This window comes from Myodes glareolus, chromosome 5 (assembly GCF_982192425.1).
Source record: "Myodes glareolus chromosome 5, mMyoGla1.1, whole genome shotgun sequence".
Lineage (NCBI taxonomy): Eukaryota > Metazoa > Chordata > Mammalia > Rodentia > Cricetidae > Myodes > Myodes glareolus.
Window position 1 is genome coordinate 72,546,147 of NC_142030.1, and position 21,662 is coordinate 72,567,808.

At 45.1% G+C, this 21,662-nt stretch overlaps 1 protein-coding gene across 1 annotated transcript in view; it reads right to left on the bottom strand.

Moving 5' to 3' along the window:
- Positions 1 to 21,662, bottom strand: part of Niban1 (niban apoptosis regulator 1) — a 163,794-nt gene that overhangs the window by 8,014 nt on the left and 134,118 nt on the right. Inside the window, exons 9-12 of the mRNA XM_048431058.3 lie at positions 19,159 to 19,346; positions 15,344 to 15,505; positions 13,471 to 13,581; positions 9,692 to 9,799 (exon numbers count right to left, since the gene is read on the bottom strand). Coding sequence (XP_048287015.3) covers positions 9,692 to 9,799; positions 13,471 to 13,581; positions 15,344 to 15,505; positions 19,159 to 19,346 — 569 coding nt within the window. The remainder of the gene's footprint in view (positions 1 to 9,691; positions 9,800 to 13,470; positions 13,582 to 15,343; positions 15,506 to 19,158; positions 19,347 to 21,662) is intronic.

Consider the following 21,662-nt stretch of genomic DNA (forward strand, 5'->3'; position numbering starts at 1 on the left):
TTCATTTAGAGGGGGTTATAATATAGAGATAAATATTTTGCATTGGTATGAATCTTAGTCTATCGATGCAAATTTAAGGTTGATTTTGTTACACTGTGTATATGTATTTCTGCTCTTGTTTAAGGTATTGTATTTGCACAGCTTATTTAAAATATAATGTATAATTAAGAAATACAGATTAATAGATAGTCATCTATCATAGTCAAACCATAGTTATGTTAGTTAGGTTTTCCAGATATACAGGAATATATTTCAGATGGATAGCTATTCTTCAAATCTTTCAAATACCTACAGAATATGGCATTTAAAATGTTTTAAGAACTTAGACTTTTCTCAACAATGAGATACATCTGTTCCTGAGAGCACCAATTTTCTTCAGAGATGATGGGCATTGAAGAAATTCCTTATGGAGTTTGCTGTAATTGTGGCAAGATTAGTCATTTGGGCAAGAAACTGCTATTTCTTAGACGGCTTGACAGTATGTTGTGTAAAATGGACTTGAAGGACCCACAGGAAAAGGACCAGTGAACTCTGCCAGACTAAAATAGGTGGAATGGTACTTTAGGATTCCTGCTTCACAGAAGAAACTGCCAGACATTCTGCAGGGCACAGAAGAAAGCAACTGATGAATTTTGCCAATACAAGACAGAACAGATCACCAAATCTGCTGCTTCATTAAAAAGTCGGCTGGATATTGTGGGCCTGTAGGCTGAAGATGGATGTCCCAATGGTACAGAAGAACTGTGAGTGACTGTTCAGGCGGCAAGATGTCTCTGTTATTTCTAGAACGTTGGAAGTTGTTAACAGTGCTCTTCCAGTTTATTTATTATATCCTTCTGGAGTCTTTGAAGAATTGACAACAGATAGTTATAGTTTTCCTTAGTTAGAATAAAAGATAAATTAGATATGATGTTAAAATTAAAACCTTCCTTTTTATTTAGACAAAAAAGGGGAGGTGATATAGGATTCCCCTCTATATACTGTGAACATGTTTTAATGGTTAATAAGGAAGCTACTTTAACCTATGACAGGGCAGAATTAAGCCAGGTAGGAAATCCAAACAGAAATATATAGAGAGAGAGAGAATAGGTACAGTCAGGGAGAAACCATGTAGCTTCTTTAGGAGGCAGATGCCAGGTAGCTGCCCAAGAAGCAAGAGGTAACAAATCACGAGCCTCATGGTAAAATATAAAATAATAGAAATGTGTTAATTTAAGATATAATAAGAGCTAACTAGAAATACACCTGAATCATTGGCTAAACAGTGTTGTAATTAATGTAGTTGTTATATGATTATTTGGGCCTGGGAAGCTGGGAAATTTAAGTGCAAACTCCATCTACAGGGAATGTGGTAGATATACAATAAATAGAAGATGTCATATGCAGGAAAATGGATCAAATGGAGATAAGTGAAATTAAAGACAAGTATCACTCATTTTCTCTCACACACAGAATCCAAATTTAAGAAAAATCCTAAAAACAGACATAAAAGCAGAAGGAAGACTATTTGGAAAGAAGATTGGCAGGAGAGAAGAGTGGGGACAAGGGAGGGTGGTGGTGTGAGAATAGCCAAAATGCATTATGTTCACAGATGAAAAGAAAAAGAAATCCATTATTTTTATAATTAGTGTCTAATAATGATAACAGAAAAATACAAGATGAATATTTTCAAGAGACAAGGAAAGGTTGACTCCCTCTTAACACCTCCTTGTAAAGAGCAGGGGGACAGCAGCTGGTCCTGAAGGTTAAAGATGCTGAGATAACAATGCAGTCAATGTCTTCTCTTTGCCTGTGGCCTATGTGCTAAGCACCTTGCACTGTTAACTGTGGTAAGGGGACACTCAGTCACTGGCCATCCCCATCCTTTGCTGTGCACAGGGAATACATCCTTTGAACTTTAAATGGGAAAAGAGCAGAGTTGTGTTTGTGTGTGTTTTCAGTTGTCTCAAGGCATTGTTTACATTAGTATAGACCTTCTTGGAAAACCTAAAATTAGAACTACCACAGAATTATGTAACTACCACATCCTCTTTTTCTTTATAATAACCAAAGTTTCCACCTTCATGTTTTATCTGATGCAAACAGTACTTTACCAAAGTAAAAGTTACAAGCAGTGAAATGCAGAATTTATAAGTGTAGTTGGATGACTTCAACTATAAATATATTCATGTGACCAACCCAGGTCCTCTTCCAGCCCACACCCCTCCAAGAGATAAAGCATAATCTGACATCTGTCACAGTGAGTTGAGTTTTGCATGTAAACAAAACCATGTATTGGCTTGTGTTTGCTTTTAAAATTTTTCTACTTTGCTACATGGTTCAGCAGCTCATTCCTCTTTATTGATAAGCATCATTCACTATATAGATAAGTTGGAATTGTTCATCCATACTCATTTGACATTGACTGTTGTGATTTGAATAAGAATGGCTCCCATATGGGGTAGGAAGTCCTTCTGTCTATGTATCGCTTTTATTGGTTAGTGAATATATCTGTTTCAGCAGAATAGGGCAAGCAGGAGACTCAAGCAAATAGAGGAGGAGAGAGTAGTCTTAGGCAGAGTCAGTGAGAAGCCATGTAGTTGCTGCAGGGGACAGATGACTGTGTCAGAGCCTGCTGGTAGGCTATGACCTTGTGGTGGTGCACAGATTAATGGAGATGGGTTTGTTTAAGATGTAAGAGTAAGCCAGAAATACACTTAAGCTATTGGCCAGACAGTATTGCAAATAATATAGTTTCTGTGTGATTATTTCGTGGTCTGGGAAGCTGGGAACGAACAAATGGCTTCCACCTACACTCATAGGGTCATATATTTGAATGCTTAATCACCAAGGATTGGCACCATTTTATAAGAATTAGGAAGTGTGGCCTTCTTAGAGGAAGTGTGACAGTTAGGGTTAGGCTTTGAGGTTTTAAAAGTCTACACCAGGCCCAGACTCTGTCTGTCTGTGTCTGTCTGTGTGTCTCTGTCTCTATGTCTGTGTCTGTCTGTCTGTCTGTCTGTCTCTCTCTCTCTCTCTCTCTCTCTCTCTGCCTATGGATAAGGAGGTAGCTCTCAAATACTTTCTCAGCACTATGCCGGCCTGTATGTTGCCATGTTCCCTGCCATGGTGACAACAGACTAAACCTCTGAAACTGTAAGCAAGCCCCCAGTTACATGCTGTCTTTTATAAATTGCTTTGGTCATGGTGTCTCGTCACAGCAATAGGACAATGACTAAGACACTGACTTTTTTTATTAATGAACATTTGTATGTTCATTTTATTCTGTATGGGCAACTTAAGAACGAGTTTATCTTAGGTAGACACCTAGAAATAAGATGTAGATATATGTTCAACATCATTATCACAGAAGCTCCTTTCTAGTTGAGAACCCAAGGATTCCGTCTTCCTCTTCACCTGGCACTGATGGTCTTCAATTCCAAGACAGCTCAGACATGATACAAAATTCCTTGACTTTCCCAGCCTCCCAAAGGCTTCCAAATGCCTTGTTACCAGCATGAAGACAAGGCAGGGCTAAATAAGTAAGTAAATAAATGCCAGAGATGAATTCAGTGATCCAGGCACTTGATAGTGCTGAAGAGAGGGGCTCCCTCAGGGAGCCAAGGACTTGGCTGAGGGAGTTGATGCCTTTTGGTCTGATGGCAGCTTTCACTGCTGAGACACGGGGGTGTTGTGGGCCTGGATTTTAGGGTTCCACCAATGCAAGGCAATATGGCCCATTTATGTCCACCTGAGAAGAAAGGTGGAAGACTGAGGAGACACAAGAGTCAGTGATCTCTAGAGGTGTAACAGACAGAAGGGGCACTGCCCAGGAAACAACACCGTTCATGGGAGCCTGGGTAAGCAGGACGCCACTCTGAACCTATCTATACTTCTATCATATGAGGAGTGCAGGCTCAGGCCTCAGAACCCTTTGTCCCTCACTCCCCTGTCACTCCTCCACTGGCACCAAGTGAAAGCATAACTCTAACTCTGGGAAGTGCCCTGAACAACCAAGCTTAGCTAGGGATGCTGCTACCTTCCCTAGAAGCTGCTTCCCTGTGCAGCCACCGTAGTGTTCTCACATGGCATCCTGTGTACCTGGCATCTGCCTCTATACTGTGAACTCCAGGGCAGCAGGGACAGTACCTGGATCACATACTGTACATGCCACAGTACCTGGATCACATATGTTTCACACATTTGGGGGGTATGTTTGATGAATAAATAGAAAACTTATTTTCATCTAGTTAAATAATTCTGTGGGAAGGGAACAGAGGCCTATTTTATGTTTCTGGGATGTGTCTAATTTTACAATGCACATCTTCCATGATGAGACAAGTGAACTGGATCAGATGCTTCATTTTCTGGATCAACTGAAATGGAATATTGACATCGAAATTTGGAGGGTGGTTAAGAAAAGGGAAATGGCACCATAGGCAATCCGAATGCACAGCTAGGGTAGAGTGGAATGTCACAGAGCTAGGAAACTGCTCCTGGGAGAACTAGGAAAACAAGGACTTCTATGAAGCAGATAATCCTCTACTACATCTGCCTATAAACCTGGGGTTCCCAAAAGCTCTGACACCGACACAATGCCCTTTACCACTGAAAACGCAGGGCCACAGGCTCTTTTGAAAGCAATCTCTCTCAACTAAAAACGGCAAGATCTGTGGCTGGGGGGATGGTTCATTGGATAAAGCATCATTTTTGCCTATATTTAGGTCCCTAACACCCACATAAAAGCAGGGGGAAGAGGCGGGGCATTGGACTGCCTGTAAACCCAGTGCTGGGGAAGCAGAGACAGGGTTCCTAGGCCAAGTTGGCTACATGGACTTGCTGATTGGCAAGCTCCAGGTTCAGTGAGATGGAGGATCTGTGTCAGTCTCTGGCCTATACACACACAGGCATACATACCTGAAAATATATGTGTACCCACACTTGCAAAAACGCATGTATATCTCACACACACACACACACACACACACACACACACACACACACACACACCACGCATACAGATGCAAAAACCAAACAAAACACCTGCAAGAGGGGCATAAATAGGCCACATTTCAGTCCTCTCATGTTAAGAAACAGAGGGCCAGAAAGAAGGGGAGCCTCCTCCTACGCCTTCTCATGGAGAAGGTAGCGGTAAGGTACGCCTCCATGCTTCCCTTGGGAGGGAAAACACATATCAAGCAGAGTCTCTGTGTGAAGACACGTTCTGAGGTAGATTACTAAGCCCTCAGGCTACTGTCGTCCATCACATACGGTCAGAGCCCCCACACAGACCAATTCCTTTCTCCTTTGGTTCTCTCAGATCCTTTCCACCAAAGAAATACTCCAGGAATAAATCCAAGACTGAAAATGCCAATGGCTATCTGAAGGAAAAACAGCATTTATAGAATAGGAAAGCAATCAGAGAAAATTCTACAGTATAATAACCCACACAAAGGATTTTAATGTTCAGTGCTTGGAGAGTCTCCAAACTGTCAAAGAGCCATTTAAAAATTCTTGGATGCTCTTTTTTTATTGACTCCAAGGGAGAATGGGCCTTGAAAACGGCCAGGCTCCTAAGTAATTCTTTGGAACATGGAAGCAGTCACAGTAATAGTTGTAGGAGAGGTGGATACCATTTGCTGAGTGCCAACTGTACCGTAGGTAAGTACTAACTGGCTTTAGCTGGTGATGACTGGCTTCACGACCTTAGGCCTGCTATTCAACCACTTAGCTTCCCTCTTTAGTCCCGAGAGGATGTGAACAGTCTCTTGCCTCCTCTAAGGACTGCTATGAGATTCATTTTGATGACTGATAAGAAATGTTTAACACCATGCCTGGTGTATGATATGAACCTAACCAGATGGCAAATGTATCATCCTAATTTCTCATTCTTGGGACACACAATACAAGCCAGGTGTGGAGGTGTAATTTTAGCATGGCACGGGTGCTAAGCCTGATGGATCGCCTGGGCTATGCAGCAAGATACTGTCCAAAAAAAAGGAGAGCTGAGATTGAAAGACAAAAGAAAGGTATGTATTGTAATGGTTTATCCTGCCCCTTTAAGAGGCAAGCCCTGCCCACTCCCTGCCCCATCTGCTGAGGCAAGCAGTTCTTCCTTCTGCTTCCAGCCTGAGTCCCTTCCTTTCCTTTCCATCTTTCTCCCGAAGAGGCAGCTTCTGCCTCTCTCCCTTCTCCCCACTTCTCCCCTTCCCCCCTCTGTTTCTCTCTCTCTCTCTCTCTCTCTCTCTCTCTCTCTTTCTCTCTCTCTCTCCTCTTCTCCCCTCCCCCCTTTCCCTTACCCTTCCATAACCCACTAAATAAATGCTCACTTTCTCTGCATGGCGTGCCTAATAGGTCTCTGTCTCTCATCTGCTATGCAGCTCCCTGCAGTCAACTGTCTTTGTGGCCCACCAGGGTCTCGAGACCCACTGGCCTTCATGCTCTGCTGCTGTGCCCCTCGGGGAACAACAGTGCTTCATTTTTATCATAACATTGGTGCTTGTGACTCGGTGATGTTTTCTCCATGTTCCCTCCTGCCTGCAGGCGGGCTGGCTGAGGAAATGGGGAACCAGGTTTCTTTACAACAGCTCTGTGCTCCATCTGCCTAAATGCCGACCTCTAGGCACACCAGCGGCTTCAGTGATGAGTTTTCCCCTTCCAGTCAGCCAAGCACAGACTTCACGACTATGGTTGAGCCCTTCACTGACATTCATCTATGGTTGCTTCCCATAGCTAAAAAATGTGATCGGACAACCCAGGGTGGTCCACCCGTGCTAGTACTGAACATGCTGCATTCTATTTGGGGCCCAGAATCCCTTGGAGTTTTCCTTCTCTCTTTTTCTTTTCTTTTGGATGACTCATAAGTGGTCCCCATTGTGAGAGACTGCTCAGAGCAGCCTCCAGCCTCTCTGGCTCCCAAGTCACCCAGACCAGAGCCAGTCAGGCTTTGACACCCCACCTATAGAGAGAGGACACTCTTCTATAGGCCCTGTGGTGTTTATTCGCTATTTCCATGGATTTTTACATTTTCAGCCATGGTCTACCCTCAAAATGAGGAGTAGACCTAGGTGCCAACCAAGTAAGTTCTCTGTCATTTTTTTAAATCAATGACTCAAGTAAAATTTTATCCTTCTTGAAGATCTTTGATGCAGTTTGACAGCTGAGAGGTTTTGTCAGTTTAAAAGGACAACCTCACCAAACAAATTTCAGTAAAATACAAATACAAGTTATTAAGGTGTGTACCTACAAGTTATAAAGGTGTGACGACAAATACAAGTTATCACATTTCTCTTTCATGCTGCTTTTCATAGTCTTAAAAATACTTTTCATTTTGCAAAAAGAAATATCTATCATAGTCATTCTGATATAAATATGCTGCTGTTTAAAACTTATGTTTTCACAAACTCAAAAAATTCTTGTGAGTTCCAGGGAACTAAATTGAAGGATCCACCTTAAACAGGTCAGATACACCCCTCTCAATTTCCTGGTCCTAAATTCTTTTTCCTAAACTTAACTTTGTCCTCTGTTCTACCAGTACCTTAGACAGGTATAATAATACCAGACAGTTTCATACCACAAACACCGAACAGGAGCAAAGAGACCAGCTATGCCAGGATGTGACCAGCACCCAGTTTTCTCAGGTTCCCTCCCCCCAAAGATGATGCCCACAAATAAGCAGGAAGCAGTCTTGAGAATCTGTCATCCCAATTCCTTTAACCAGTTATGCCTAACCTCCAGCCTTTTTATTATTAAAAAAAAAAAGAGAGATGGTAATGTAATGGCCTGCTCTGTCCCTTTAAGAGACAAGCCCTGCCCACTCCCTCCCCCATCCACTGAGGCAAGCAGATCTTCCTTTAGCTTCAAGCCTGAGTTTCTCCCTTTTCTTTCTCTCTCCCGAAGAGGCAGCTTCTGCCTTTCTTCCTTCTCCCCACTTCTCTCCTTCCCCTCTTCTCTTTCTCTCTGCCTCTCTCTCTGCTCTTTTCCCTTCTCCCCTTTCCCTCCCCCCATAACCAACTAAATAAATACCCACTTTCTCTGCATGCTGTACCTAATAGGTCTCTGTCTCTAACCCACCATGTGGCTCCCTGCCTGGGACTGGCTGCCTTCGTGGCCCACAGTCGTCTCGTGGCCCGCTGCCCAGTGCCGCCACTCAGGGACCTATGACATTTTACTTTTACCATAACACATATTATCATATGAATTTCATAAATGATGGAAGTTGATCAAAACAAGTTCAGGGGCTTTCCTGGGAGCCCAGAACTCACGGACAAGCCTTGAAGAAGCTCCAGACACTTCTTGTCCATTGCTCTATCACACTCATAATCATGGCTGTCCTGCAGCCCCATGCTCACAACAGCTTATGTCGGAGATTTCAGTAAACTAAAGTTACGGAAGCCGGGAGAACAAATAACCCCCCGTGATCACACGGAAGATCTTTGCTGGGTGTAGCAGCCAACTTTCGGTGCACATGCTGAATAAGATTGACAATGAAATGGGAGAACATCTCATCTCCTTTGGCAATCCACCACGGCCCTCCCTCGCTTGGCTCAAGTCCGGTCATTAACCTTTGAGATTTCCTGTAGTTTGGGAGTCAGAAATCCTGGGCTATGTGAGTGTGTGCGCGTGGAGGCCAGAAAATGTGAGCCTGTTTCCACGCGGACCATAGGTCAGAGAGTTGGAACTTACCTCTAGTCCTTCAGAGTTACTGTGTTTCTACCTCAAAGGTCCCCTCTAGATTTAGATCAGAGAGTTTTGCTCTATTAAGGTTATTGTCAACAGGTTTGGCTAATAGCCAGACCTTGTATTTCAGGAATAGAGAAGTAGATATGTTTCCATTTCAAATGAAAGAAAATCTAAGGATCCGAACTAAGTGCTAGTTCCCTTAAGGAGATAGCTTTGGATTCCACCCTGGGCGTGGTTTACCTACAGAATGTTTCGGTCTAGGGTGTGAGCATGACTTGTTTTGTTCTAGCAATAGAATGGTTAACTAAGGATGTAGCCTGGACTGGGCGGTGGTGGTGCACACCTTTAATCCCAGCACTGGGGAGGAGGAGGCAGAGGCAGGCGGATCTCTGTGAGTTTGAGACCAGCCTGGTCTACAAGAGCTAGTTCCAGGACAGGCTCCAAAGCTACAGAGAAACCCTGTCTTAAAAAAAAAAAAATAGCCTGCGACCTTCAACTGGTTTCTTTATTTGCTTGTATCATGTTAATGCAGTTTTTGTCTTATTCCTTCCTTTTGTGATCAGGGGTATTTTAAGCAATTGAAAATTAAGCTCGGGTGAATTCCAGTACTCACTGGAACTCCCTCCCTATACTATTCTATATGTCTCTCCATTTCATTATGTTCATTTGCATCTTCATATTCTTTACTATATTTCTAAATCCCCATGCCTCTACCCTGGCAAGAGGTATTTTTGTAGAGGCTGGTCCCCAACACGTGTGTGTGTGTGTATGTGTGTGTGTGTACGTGAGCATAAGTGTATTGAAACATAGACTTTATCTATATATTTGGGCATCATCTCTGGCTGCAGTTTCACTACACAGCAGTGCTGAGTGCTTGCAAGAAAAATGCCCACAAAACCTAAAACATCTACCTGACCACCAATAAAGAATTTACCAGCCCTCGGGTGTAGTCTAGTATTTGCCAGTGCAGGAGCCCAAAATAAAAACATTCAAACTTAAGCGTCAAGCAGAACAGTGCCCATTTCCTTACTGGTTTGCATGTGGACGCCAGTGCCTTCTGCACGGTGGGCAGTGTGATTTGAATCAGTGCTTCCTGGAAGATCTTCTTCCGGATGGTGCTGCTGTCATAATCATATTGCTGCGAACACAGAGACACATGCTAAGGAGCAGTTTTAATCCGTGACTTTCACTGAAACAAGAAAACAATATGCCAACCCAGTCATCTCCCTTCCTCAGAGGATTCTCATAAGTTTAGGGTCTCAGACATCTCTTTCTGGAACTCTTGCGTAAACTGGGTCTGGGCTGTGGAGTCATGATCCATGCCACCCACCCCTTTTACAAATATGGAAACTGAGGCAAGATCAAGCCAAAGAAGCGCTAGGTTATTTAAAGATGCGGCTCAAACTGGAGAGTGAGTTTGTGCTTCATGACTCCCCAAGTAAGTAGACACAGGGGAGTCATGGGTATCAGTTATTCCTGTCCCCAAAGCAGGGTGGGTGGCTTTTAATGATGTCTACAAGAGGAGAGAAGACGTGACTTAGAGTTCCATCGACACAGCGAGCACACTGAACACCCCAATCTGGAGAGTACGCGGCAGCGCTGAGCGCTGAGCAGTTCCAACAGAAATAAAACAGTGAGGACTAAAACATCCACCTGACACCAAAGAGTTCACCCACCGCTCTCTGGTTTAGTCCAGGGCTTGAGAGTACAGAAGCGCAAAAGAGCACATTCAATCTTAAGAGTCTACAAGAAGCCGGTTAGTGGTGACACACGCCTTTTATCCCAGCACTGGGAAGGCAGAGACATGGGGATCTCTGTGAGTTCGAGGCCAGCCTGGTCTACAGAGCTAGTTCCAGGACAGGCTCCAAAGCTACAGAGAAACCTTGTCTCGAAAAACAAACAAACCAAACAAAACAAAAAGTCAACAAGAGCAGGATCTTGGGAGCAGCCCATTTCCAGCCTGGTTTGAAGTGGACGCCAGTGCCTTGTGCACAGGAGAATTGCTGTGGGCATGTACACACAATGGTTCAGCCGAAAGAAGAATGGCTGGAGAGGCACGCGCTCACATTGGAGTCATAAGGCCACCAAGTAGAGAGGCCATGGGGGGCGGTAGGGAAAGTAGAACCACCAGGGCCAAGAGCCTGATTCGAGCATCAGTAGGCGCATTCTTGCCGGCAAAGTTGTGAGAGGTGAATCAGCTGTCTTGGGAGGTGGAATCTGTTCTGTACTCATGGGGCCACCCCTGCCAGGAACCTTTTTTTTTTCCAGTAGCAAATAGTTTATTGGTAAGTTCATGGTTTTAACTGTAGCAGCAAGTTCATTTGAATAGGAATGTGGTGGTTTGAAAGAAAGCGCCCCCCCACAAAGGGAGTGGCACTATTTGGAGGTGTGGCCTTGTTGAAGTAGATGTGGTCTTGTTGGAGGAAGAGTGTCACTGTGGGGGCAGGCTTAGAGGTCTGGCTGATGCTCACGATACTGACTGGTGTCTCAGACCACTTCCTGTTGCCTGTGAATCAGGATGTAAGAACGCTCTGCTCCTTCTCCAGCACCGTATCTGCCTGCTTGCCATCATGCTTGATGCTTAACAGACTACACCTCTGGACTGTAAGCCACCCCCAATTAAATGTTTTCCTTTTTAAGAGTGGCCACGGCCATGGTGTCTCTTCACAGCAATAGAAACCCTGACCAAGACAAGGAGACAGTAAACAAGTCAAAAAGATAAATGCTCGCAAATTATCAGAAAATCTGTGACCATCTGGGCTGTCGCACAGAAATCTGAAATCACTGAAAGGCCAAATCTTGAAGAAGATCTGTCCTCTTATTGGAGCATATGATGTAGGTCCCTGGTACCTGGTGTCTGCAGAATTGTGTAAGTTGTCACCTTCTAACTAAACACATAACTATGGCTTTTACAGCGACCCGATGGGCTAGTGGTGAGGACTCTGTCTCCTTCCAAACCAATTGCTCTTTTCCAAATATTTGATTTTCGGATCACTTGAACGATTTTGCAATTACAGTGTCGCCTCTCTAAATAAAAGGGAAGCTAGGCTGGACAAGGCGAAATGTAGCCAGTAGTCCCAGGATGCTGGAGTTCAGGAATGCAAAACCATCGACAGCTGGACTCCCGTCACGCAGGTCTGTTTTACAGTCCACCCAGTGTTTAGGGTGACTGCGAGGTTTCCAGGAAACCCCAACTCTAGAGCACATGTCAAAGTGTATGTGAGTCCCCCATGGCTGTGTATTTCCGTGGTCCCGTTCACTGGGCAGCAACAATATAAGGCTGGCTATAACACTGACCTTCAGGTATGCTAAGTTCCTTTCAACCCCAGCACCTGAAGACTGGGGCACCTTCCTACCTCCTTCCTCTCCTGTCGGCCAAAGCGTTGGTGACTGTGGTTTGACCTCACCCCTCAGTGCCGCTGCTGCTGTGCCATTTTCTCTTCAATGATCAACACTGCTTTTCATCGCAACAGTTTGGCCGCCAGAGATCCTGCTGCCTGAGCGGCATCAAGACGAGGTCTGGAACTCTGGGTCCTATCTTAGACCCGAGAGAACATCCTCAGACCCTACAGGACTTCAATCTCCTGTTCTAAAGCACTGTTTTCTGGAAGCCCGAGGTCGCAGCAACAAGTGGGCCAGGTGGAAACACAGTTTCAGCTCCAAGCCCGTGGTCCACGGCTGTGCTGAGCTTTAGGAAAGAAGTCCAGCTTCAGAGGACTGGCTTCCTCGTCTGCCATGGGGAGGAGGGGAGTCTAACAAGCTCACTGAGGGTCAAAGAAAATGGTACAGTTCTGGAGTCTTTTTCTTAACAGCCTTCAAACAGGGCAGAAGAGATGTCTCTGTGGATGCTTCCTGTCCTTTCGGGGGCCCAAATCCTGTCCCCCAACACCTACACTGGATGAGTCACAACTGCCTGTACCTCCAGCTCCAACGGCTCGGACGTCCTCTTCTGGCTTTCATGGGAACCCACAAACAGGCGGCATGCATTCACACAGACACGTGCAAACATGCATAAATAATAAAAACTAAAAAATATAAATCTTTGGAGTGACAGCTTAGGAACGACAAATCTTAGGAACATGAATTTTTATTTTTATTTTTTTTAAATATTTATTTATTTGTTTATTATGTATACAGTATTCTGTCTGCAGGCCAGAAGAGGACACCAGGCTTCATTACAGATGGTTGTGAGCCACCATGTGGTTGCTGGGAATTGAACTCAGGACCCTTGGAAGAGCAGGCAATGCTCTTAACTGCTGAGCCATCTCTCCAGCCCCCAGGAACATGAATTTTTAAAGGGCTTTAAATAAGTACACAAATACACGCAAGCTCCTATTGTCACGACAGTTTTATCATGGACTTATACCTAAAGTTCCTTAAAAACCATCTCATGTGGCAGGTGTACTTTCCCTTGGGCTGGTTCCTTTGGTTCTAAGTTTGGGGTTTTATTTAAAACGTTAACTAATCTTGTACTTGGAATGCTAGGCTGCAGTTGACCTAGTGTTATATTCTATGCAATATCTGTCACCGTGTTTGCGGTGGCCAGCCTACACACTTGTCAGGTTGTGAAAGTAACCTCAGGAGACTTTTAACGCCTTAGTGCAGACGACATGTGGTTTCCGAAGACGCCACTAGATGGCAGGAGAGGCACGAGAGTCACGCTAGGGAAACCGCGGGGAAACAATGGTCAACTGTGCTTGGGAAAAGGGGATGGAGTGAAGGGGTGGTCAGGGCACTTCCCACTAAGGAACAGGAACAGGGGTCACAGTCTTGTCAGATGTTCCCCACAAATGAAGGCAAAGCTCTTACCTTTAAGACACGGAGCTTAACCTTCTCGATGGTAGCCGCTGTTTTGGAAGCCTCTCCTTGGAGATGTGGGGAGAGCAGCTGCTCAAATGTGAACACCGCGTTCTCCATGAGCTGTCCATCAATCGAGCCAACACAGAAAGAGACCACAGTCAGAGGTTGGGAACATGGACCCGGCCTGCCTGCCTACGCTCTGGCAGGAGGAGATGAACAGAGTTCCCCCATGCACAACTGTGGGGTGACACACGGCTCATCATACTCCCTGGATTGTGAAACAAAAAACCTAGTGGCCACTATGAGACGGGCAAAGGGTGGAAAAACACCCCTTTTTATACATGTATGCATGTCTGTCTGGCTCAAAATGGTATCCTTTTGTCCCCTCTTCTACCCATCATTCTTAATGGGAAAGAAACCCCGGTACAGAGGTACTTGGAGCCACGGTCTCCTTGTAGCCATTCTCCTCCTCCATGCTCTGGTGACGCAGACACAGATCACATGACAAGGTGGGAGAAGGCCCCACATCTAGGAGGACATAAGTCAGTCTGCAGCACATACTCCCTCTATTGCCCACCCTATCGTCCCATAGGGCGCTCTTCCTCTGAGAGGCTAGTGTTCCGGTGAGAATACGGAATGGTCCTCATAGGCTCATTCCTGTTTATGAACACTGGGTCCTTGGTGAGAAGGCACTGTGTGGGGAGGCTATCGAATCTTTAGGATGCAGGACCTTGCTGGAGGAGGCGGGGGCTTGAGGAATATAGCACCGCCCCTCCTCCAGCGCAAACCCCTTCTGCTTCCTGGGCACCAGCCATGGGCTCCCGCCTCTGAACGCCATCCAGCATGACCTCTTGCCTTGATGGACTGTCCCCTCTCAACCCGTAAGCCAAAAGGAATCCTTCCTCCATTTTGTTGTTCCTGTTGGGCATTCTGTCACAGCCATAGGGAAGGACATTAACAGAGCTGAGAGGAGAGGCGGGCCAGGGCTCCATGGCAGTACAGGCCACCACACTGGGAACAGGGCTTTATTGTTCAGGAATATGATACAGCTCAGATGGCTTAGTTTGTAGTTGTGCCTGTGTTTGTTTCTCCAGGATCCAGAACTATCCAAGAGACTGTTTTAATATTGTTGCATAATTTTGCCATTTATCCCTTATACTTTTTAAGGCAGGGTTTCATTCAGCCTAGGCTGGCCTTGAATTTGCAATGTAAACAAAGAAGACTTTAAACCCCTGATTTGATCCTCCTGCCTTGACCTCCCCAATTCTGGAATTCAGGTGTAACTCTAGGTATCTGGCACCCTCTTTCAGCTTCCAAGGGCATCTGCGTGGTACACATGAGCAGACATGCACAAAAATACATGTAATAAAATACATCTTAAAAATAAAACTCAAATATGAAGCTGTAGCGGGTCTCCTTGTAATGAGGCAGGGAATTCAGCCAGTGTTTCTAGATCCTGGCTGCATGTTAGAAACAGTGGGAGATAAGTGGAGGACATTCTCTATGAGTCTCAAATACATTATAAAACATATATTAACATATATGTATATATATAATATTTGAAATCACTAGAGGTGGGGTAACACACAGTAGTTCTTAAAATTTCCCCATGTGTTTCTAATATGTAGCCAAAGTTTGAAGCCTTGACTCAACCCATCAAATAATTACCAGCCAATGCTACTTTATTTCCCAGATTCTAATATTCTGAAGAAAGACGAAGCCAGCTGGAAGGACAGTGTGTGTCCTCAGTCAACCTGACTCTGGAAACAGGCCTCAATTCCCTGCGCTGCAGAGCAGCCCCGCTACATCTGCCATCATGCATTCCTCCTCTCCCTCCCTCTCTTCTCATCCTCATCCTCCCTGGATGCCCTTCAGCTCCCACCTCTTGCATGTAGTTCTGTGTCCTCTGGACCACAAGATCAACGTGAGGGAATCTGAAGCGGCTCTGGAGATCCAGCAGGCGCTCTGGAAGCAAGGTGACTTTAGTATAACAAGGTTCCATCTTCACAGAATCCAGAGGAAGTTTCATCAACTGGTCCAGACGCTGCATTTGGGGAAGGAGAAAAGCAAATGCCCTTAGATGCAGGACTCTTTCCTTAATATTACACAGTACTAAGACCTACATTTGAAATGGTCAAGTATATGTTACAAGTATTAATTACAATTTGCACCACATCTAAGACATTTTCAACTGTTTTCTTTCTTTCTGTGGTTCCCTAGGCAGCTCTACTGCTAGGAAAGAAACAGAAGAACCAACCAGGTATCAGCAAGTCTCAGAGGCACACCCAAACAGGGGCTCCAGTCTCTTTAAGTCCTCAGTAGCCTCCAAGTCCCCACTTTCTGAACTCAAAAAGCAGCCAGGCAGGCTCTTTGGCAGTGGGAAGTGTCACTGAGCCCATGAGCCTGCATAAGATTCTTTAAGGGGCGGAAACTTGTTCCATTTTCTAAGCTTAGCTTAAAATGCTCTTAAACTTGACTGCTGGAAGCTTACAATAAGCCGGAGAATGGGTGAAGACAGGGAGGAAATGGCTGGAAATGAGAGCTCTCAAGAGAAGCTGTGTAAAAGGCAGGTGCGTGTGACTAACACGGGGAGACCCTGTCTGAGAGGAGTTTTCCAAGGCCCACGCCCTTGGACTTCACAGGGGGAAAGTATTCACTTTTAAGGAGTGAACAAGGGAGTCTGCTGAAGTGGAATTAAAGATTAAAGGGGTAAAACACGGTGTTACACCTCCTTTTCTCCTACAATTGTAAATGCATCAATTTCCTTTTTAAACATTTATTTTACTTTTAATTATGAGTATATGTGTGTGTCTGTGCAAATATGTGCATGTGAGTGTAGGTACCCATGATGGCCAGGAGAGGGCACCAGATCCCCAGGAGCTGGAGTTACTGGTGGTTGTGAGCCACCTGACATGGGTGCTGGGAACTAAATTTGGGTCCTATGAAAGATCAGCAAGTGCACTTAACTGCTGAGCCTTTACTCCATCACCAGGAATATTTTGCTTAAAATAATTAATTGAATAGGCCAGAGAGGAAAAGTGGGTGCCTATCTTATTACTATCAAATTATTGACAGTTTAAATAAGTGATAACATCCCACACAGACCATAACATGGAGAGAAGGCTCCTTCCACAAACAAATCAGTACAATGCAAAATTTAAATTTTTTTTGAAGTTTGAGGTCAACATCTGTTAACGTGCAATATACCTTCCAACCTAGGAGTCTACCCCACTGAAACAAAAGGATATAAAGAACGTGTTCATAAACACTTATACGTGTGCCTATGATGTGATAGTATGTGTACATATACACTTACACGTGTGTCCATGATGTGATAGGATATGTGTACATATACACTTATACATGTGCCTATGATGTGATAGGATATATGTACATAAACACTTATATATGTGCCTATGATGTGATAGGATATGTGTACATATACACTTATATGTGTGCCTATGATGTGATAGGATATGTGTACAAAGTTATTTATTATAGTTTTGCTCATAGTGCCAGCGATAATGGGACCACTGAATAAACCACCACATTTCTAAATATGAAAAAGTAATTCAGAACTAGATCAGTTACCTTGGAAACAGTTTTATGAAATCATTTTGAAGAAGAAACCTGATAAGCAGCTTAGTATATAAAATAACTGTATTTTTCTAAAAGCAAACAAAGTAAGTTAACAGCACTGAAAGGTGTGTTTTCTATATCTTCTAAGAGGCGGAAAAACAAAACAGTACAAGCTGAGTTGGTGCTAGTGTGTGTGTGTGTGTGTGTGTGTGTGCGCGCAGAAGTAATGAAGGGGAATAAAGGCAAGTTAAAACACACACACATACATGTGTATACACACACATTCACGTGCGCACACACACACACACACATCCCCCATACAGACATGTGCACACATACACATGAACACATACACACATCTCCCATACGGGCATGTGCACACACACACACACACACACACACCCCTACCATACAGGCATGTACATACACACACACACACACACACACAAGTACCATACAAGCATGTGCACACACACACATGCACATATACAGCTGTAATAAGAAGCTTGAGACATTTATGAAATGACCTTAGTTTTGTACAATCACATGTATGGGCATAAAGAAATGAGGAAAGTACAGCACAGGAGGGTACCTACGGCTTACAACATCTATCATGTATTTCATAATGAGCTCGAAGAGCTGCCAGCACACAGAAATGAAAAATGTTTAAGGGAATAGAAGTGGTAATTACTTATTGGATCATTCCACACCATCTGCACGAATAAACTGCTGAAACAGGCATGCAGAAGCCGCTTTGGCTAAAAAAGCACTGACTCCTCAGGTAGGTCCCCCGATAACCAAAGCAGGATAAATAAAATGCTGGCATCTCTACCTTCATTTAGGGTCTGCCTGTCCCTTTTACTTTGGCTGAGGCACAGAGATAAGTCATTGTCCTAAGCCTACAGCCACGGTGGATCCTAGGAGGAGTGGAGTCTCCCAGGATGGATCCACATATAGACAAGGGCAGTTACCCGTGCAGGCGAGGCTACACCTGGAGCAGAAGAGAGCATCCTGTAGGGATCAGGTGGATCCACAGAGGTGCTCAGGGTGATAGGGACAGCCAGGAAGCTGAGGAGTGAGAGCTGGGGCAGTGCTCAGGGGGACCAGGAGAGCTGATCGGGGTCCCACCCTCCATTTAAGCCTAAAGCACACGCCAGCACATCAGAGACAGACTTGGTCTCTGGAACCCTTTATCTGCTCCTCTCCCAAGGTGCCGCATGACCCCTTTCCTCTGCCTGTCACCATTATTCATCTCTTTGATTGGCATGTTGTGACAGAAAGCCTGCTGTGGCTGCTGGCCAGGCTTCTGCCTTCAAAGATCTGGCTAACATTGTCACACTGTAGCTCATAAATGTGTACAATTACAATGTACCAACTAAAGAAAAAAACCCTTTTCACTGATACCAGGAAGTGGGAGAGAGAAACAATTACCCTAACAAGTCCTATCCTTAGTAATACGGTAAGTGCAAGGCAAGTGGCCAGTGTCTGTGTCAGCAAAGCTCCTCCCGAGTTCCTATTAGCGCAGATCACGCCCTCCCCTACTTTCTGATTCAATAGATTGAGGGGCCACTGCTGCTTGACAGGCATGGCTTTATATCAGGAATCTACAGCTGTGGAAACAAGGCAGCAAGTGTTATTTAAAGTAAGGAGATAGGCTTATATATGAACAAATAAAGCACTCTGGTACACACACTGGACGATTTCAATCAGTCAACGGGAGGGCTTGGGAATGGAGGCAGAGGGACTAGGAGCAGTTGTTATCAGTTCTGGTTGCTAATTTAGCCTCTTTACAGACATGGAATTATATATTTCAGTTCGCTGTTTCACTTGTACAAATATTACTTTTGCAACTTAGAAACCATTAATAAAGAAAATTAGGTGAATTTAGCTATGAATGGATGGATAGATGAGTTACGTGGGTAGATGGCAGGAATGCCAGATAAATGGATGGAAAGGAAAAGGAAAGAGGAGAGAGAGAAAGAGGTCAGAGGGGACTGTAAGGGAGAGGAGGGGAGAAAGGGAATCAGAGGCCAAGGCAGAGAGAAGGGGTGAGAGAAAGGTACTATGAAAAGCAGCCCAGGGCTGCTGGGAACTCGGCTCCCCAGCTTGCTCTCCTACCTCCTTCAGCTGGACACTGTCCTGGGTGGCATGGAAGCTCTGGCTGAGTTCATCTACTTCTTTTTCGAAGAGTGCCCGCACTTCACTGAAGCCTGAGCTCACCGGCCCCATGACCTCCTCCAGAATGGACGCTAGGAATGGCTGTACGCTCTCCCCACAGCTTTTCTCGGCTGGCTGAGCCACCATTGCTGAGGGAGGAAGAGATCAGAGGGTAGCATGACTTCGGACAAAATCAGATTCACGGGCCACATCACAGCTAAATGGCCCCTGGGTGAGCTCTGATGGGCAGAGCAGGCTGGTATAATGGATCCTTTGCCAGCGTTCAACAGGATGGCAAACCCACTGGATGCTTTGAGACCTAGGGTGTCTCCAGGACATCCTAGTTTCATCCTGCCCTGGGAAGAATGTAGTTCTCTATTTGATCTCCACAAATGTGCAATGCCAGGCAAGTCCACCCCCCATGGTCATCATCACAGATGAACACTTTGTCATATCATTAGCTTAATTAAGGCAAAACTAAAAGATCTTTCTGATAAGGATGACAGGCTTAGTGACCCCACACACACACTCACTCACACACACACACACACACACACACACACACCCCGAGAGAGAGAGACAGAGAGAGACAGAGAGAGAGAGAGAGAGAAAGCAAGCGAGCAAGTGAGCGCGAGAGAGAGACAGAGAGCGAGAGAGAGAGAGAGAGAGAGAGAGAGAGAGAGAGAGAAAGCAAGCGAGCGAGTGAGCGAGAGAGAGAGAGAGAGAGAGACAGAGAGAGAGAGAGAGAGAGAGAAAGCAAGCGAGCGAGTGAGCACGAGAGAGAGAGAGAGAGAGAGAGAGAGAGAGAGAGAGAGAGAGAGAGAGAGAGAGGGGGGAAATCATAGCAGGGATGAAAACACCCTCACAGTCATTCTACCCTCTAGAGACAGACACTGTCTTTGGTCCCGGCTCTGTGAAGCTGAGCAGGGCAGGGAATCTGCATGGCTTGTGTGCAGAGGGCATACTCCTGGCCACCTAGGTTCAGAAGTCAATGATGTCGTGGAGGAGGAGCACAATGCACGGATTGGGAAGATCAACTTGGTGAGGTTCAGTGGATCAATAGCTCTGTCATATTATCACACAACCAAAATGGGAAGAACCAGCTGCCTGGGATGCCCTTCAGCCTTACACACGGGGAAAAAGAAAGCTGGCCACATTAGATGACTTTGCCAAGGTAAAGACTAGTGTGCAAATGTAGGACTGTAACTCAGAACTGTGTTTCAGTTATTCTGGGCATGGCATTCAGGAACTCACTGCACTGTGGGTTACCTGCTCAAGACCTGTGCAGGGCCCAACAAGATGGTTCAGCGGGTGAAGGCATTTCTTGCCAAGACTGACGACCCGAGGTTATCCCCAGGGCCCACGTGACTGAAAGAGAAAACTGACTCCTGGCAGATGTTCTTTGACCTCCACACATGTGAAATATGCACACCCATGAAGCACAAACATACATACAAAGAAATGATGTTTAAAAAAGGCTTGCATAAGATCAGTCAGCATTCTAGCAGGTAGCACTAATTAGACTTGGTGGTTTACCAAGGAGAGAGAGAAGAAGGTGGAAGTGGGTGGGGGATGTGGAGGGCGAGTGAGAGGGGAGCCGAAAGTGGATATAATCAAGATACATTGTATACATGTATGAAATGATCAGAGAATAAATAAAAGGCCCCTTTGATGATAGATTCAAAAACGAAACAATTTGAGTTTTGTAAAATTTTTTAAAAAGGACTTGTTTGAAACCCAATTGCAAAAGTGCTTGCCAAGAAAAATAAACTGTTGGTTAATTAGCTTTGTGAGAGGAGCTGTTGGAAAAGCATCTAATTGGGGTCTCAGGATAATCCTGGGCACTGGCAATACACGGTGATGATCTCCCAGTGCTGGGGCTGGCATTTGTCAGGTGGGTGGAGACGGGCCCTGGTCCTCTCCTCAGCATTCCCTGCCTGCAACCATCTGCATTGTGTTCAGCCCTGACTCCACCCCTTTGTCCAGTGCCCTCTCCCCTGGGCCTTCCTTTCTCCATTTCTGCTGGTAAACATTCCTCTTCATCATGCCTTCAGGGTCCAGCTCATATGCCACATATTTGGGACAGCCTAATGACCCCTACTAGGGACAGCCTAATGACTCCCACGACCAAACTTCGTGACCTGTGGCCTGCAGGTGTTTCCTATCAGGCTGAGCAAGGATTGAGTTCCACATACACATACTGTACCCTCTTCTAATTCAAGAGTCTCCCTGCTAAGAAGCCTAGAAGGCTGGGGCTGGTGGGGCTGGAGGGGCCAGGGTCAGAGTCTGCTCTACACGAGCCTCAGATCATCAAGAACATTCCTTAACCAGGGTCTTAGATTTCTTATCTGTTAGATAGAGACCTTAGGAGCAATTATTCTGGGGTTACGGTGAGGAGGAAACAAGCTTACCATTTGTAGAGTCTCAGAATGGTTGTGATCCTTAAGGAACACAGAGCTGTGGGC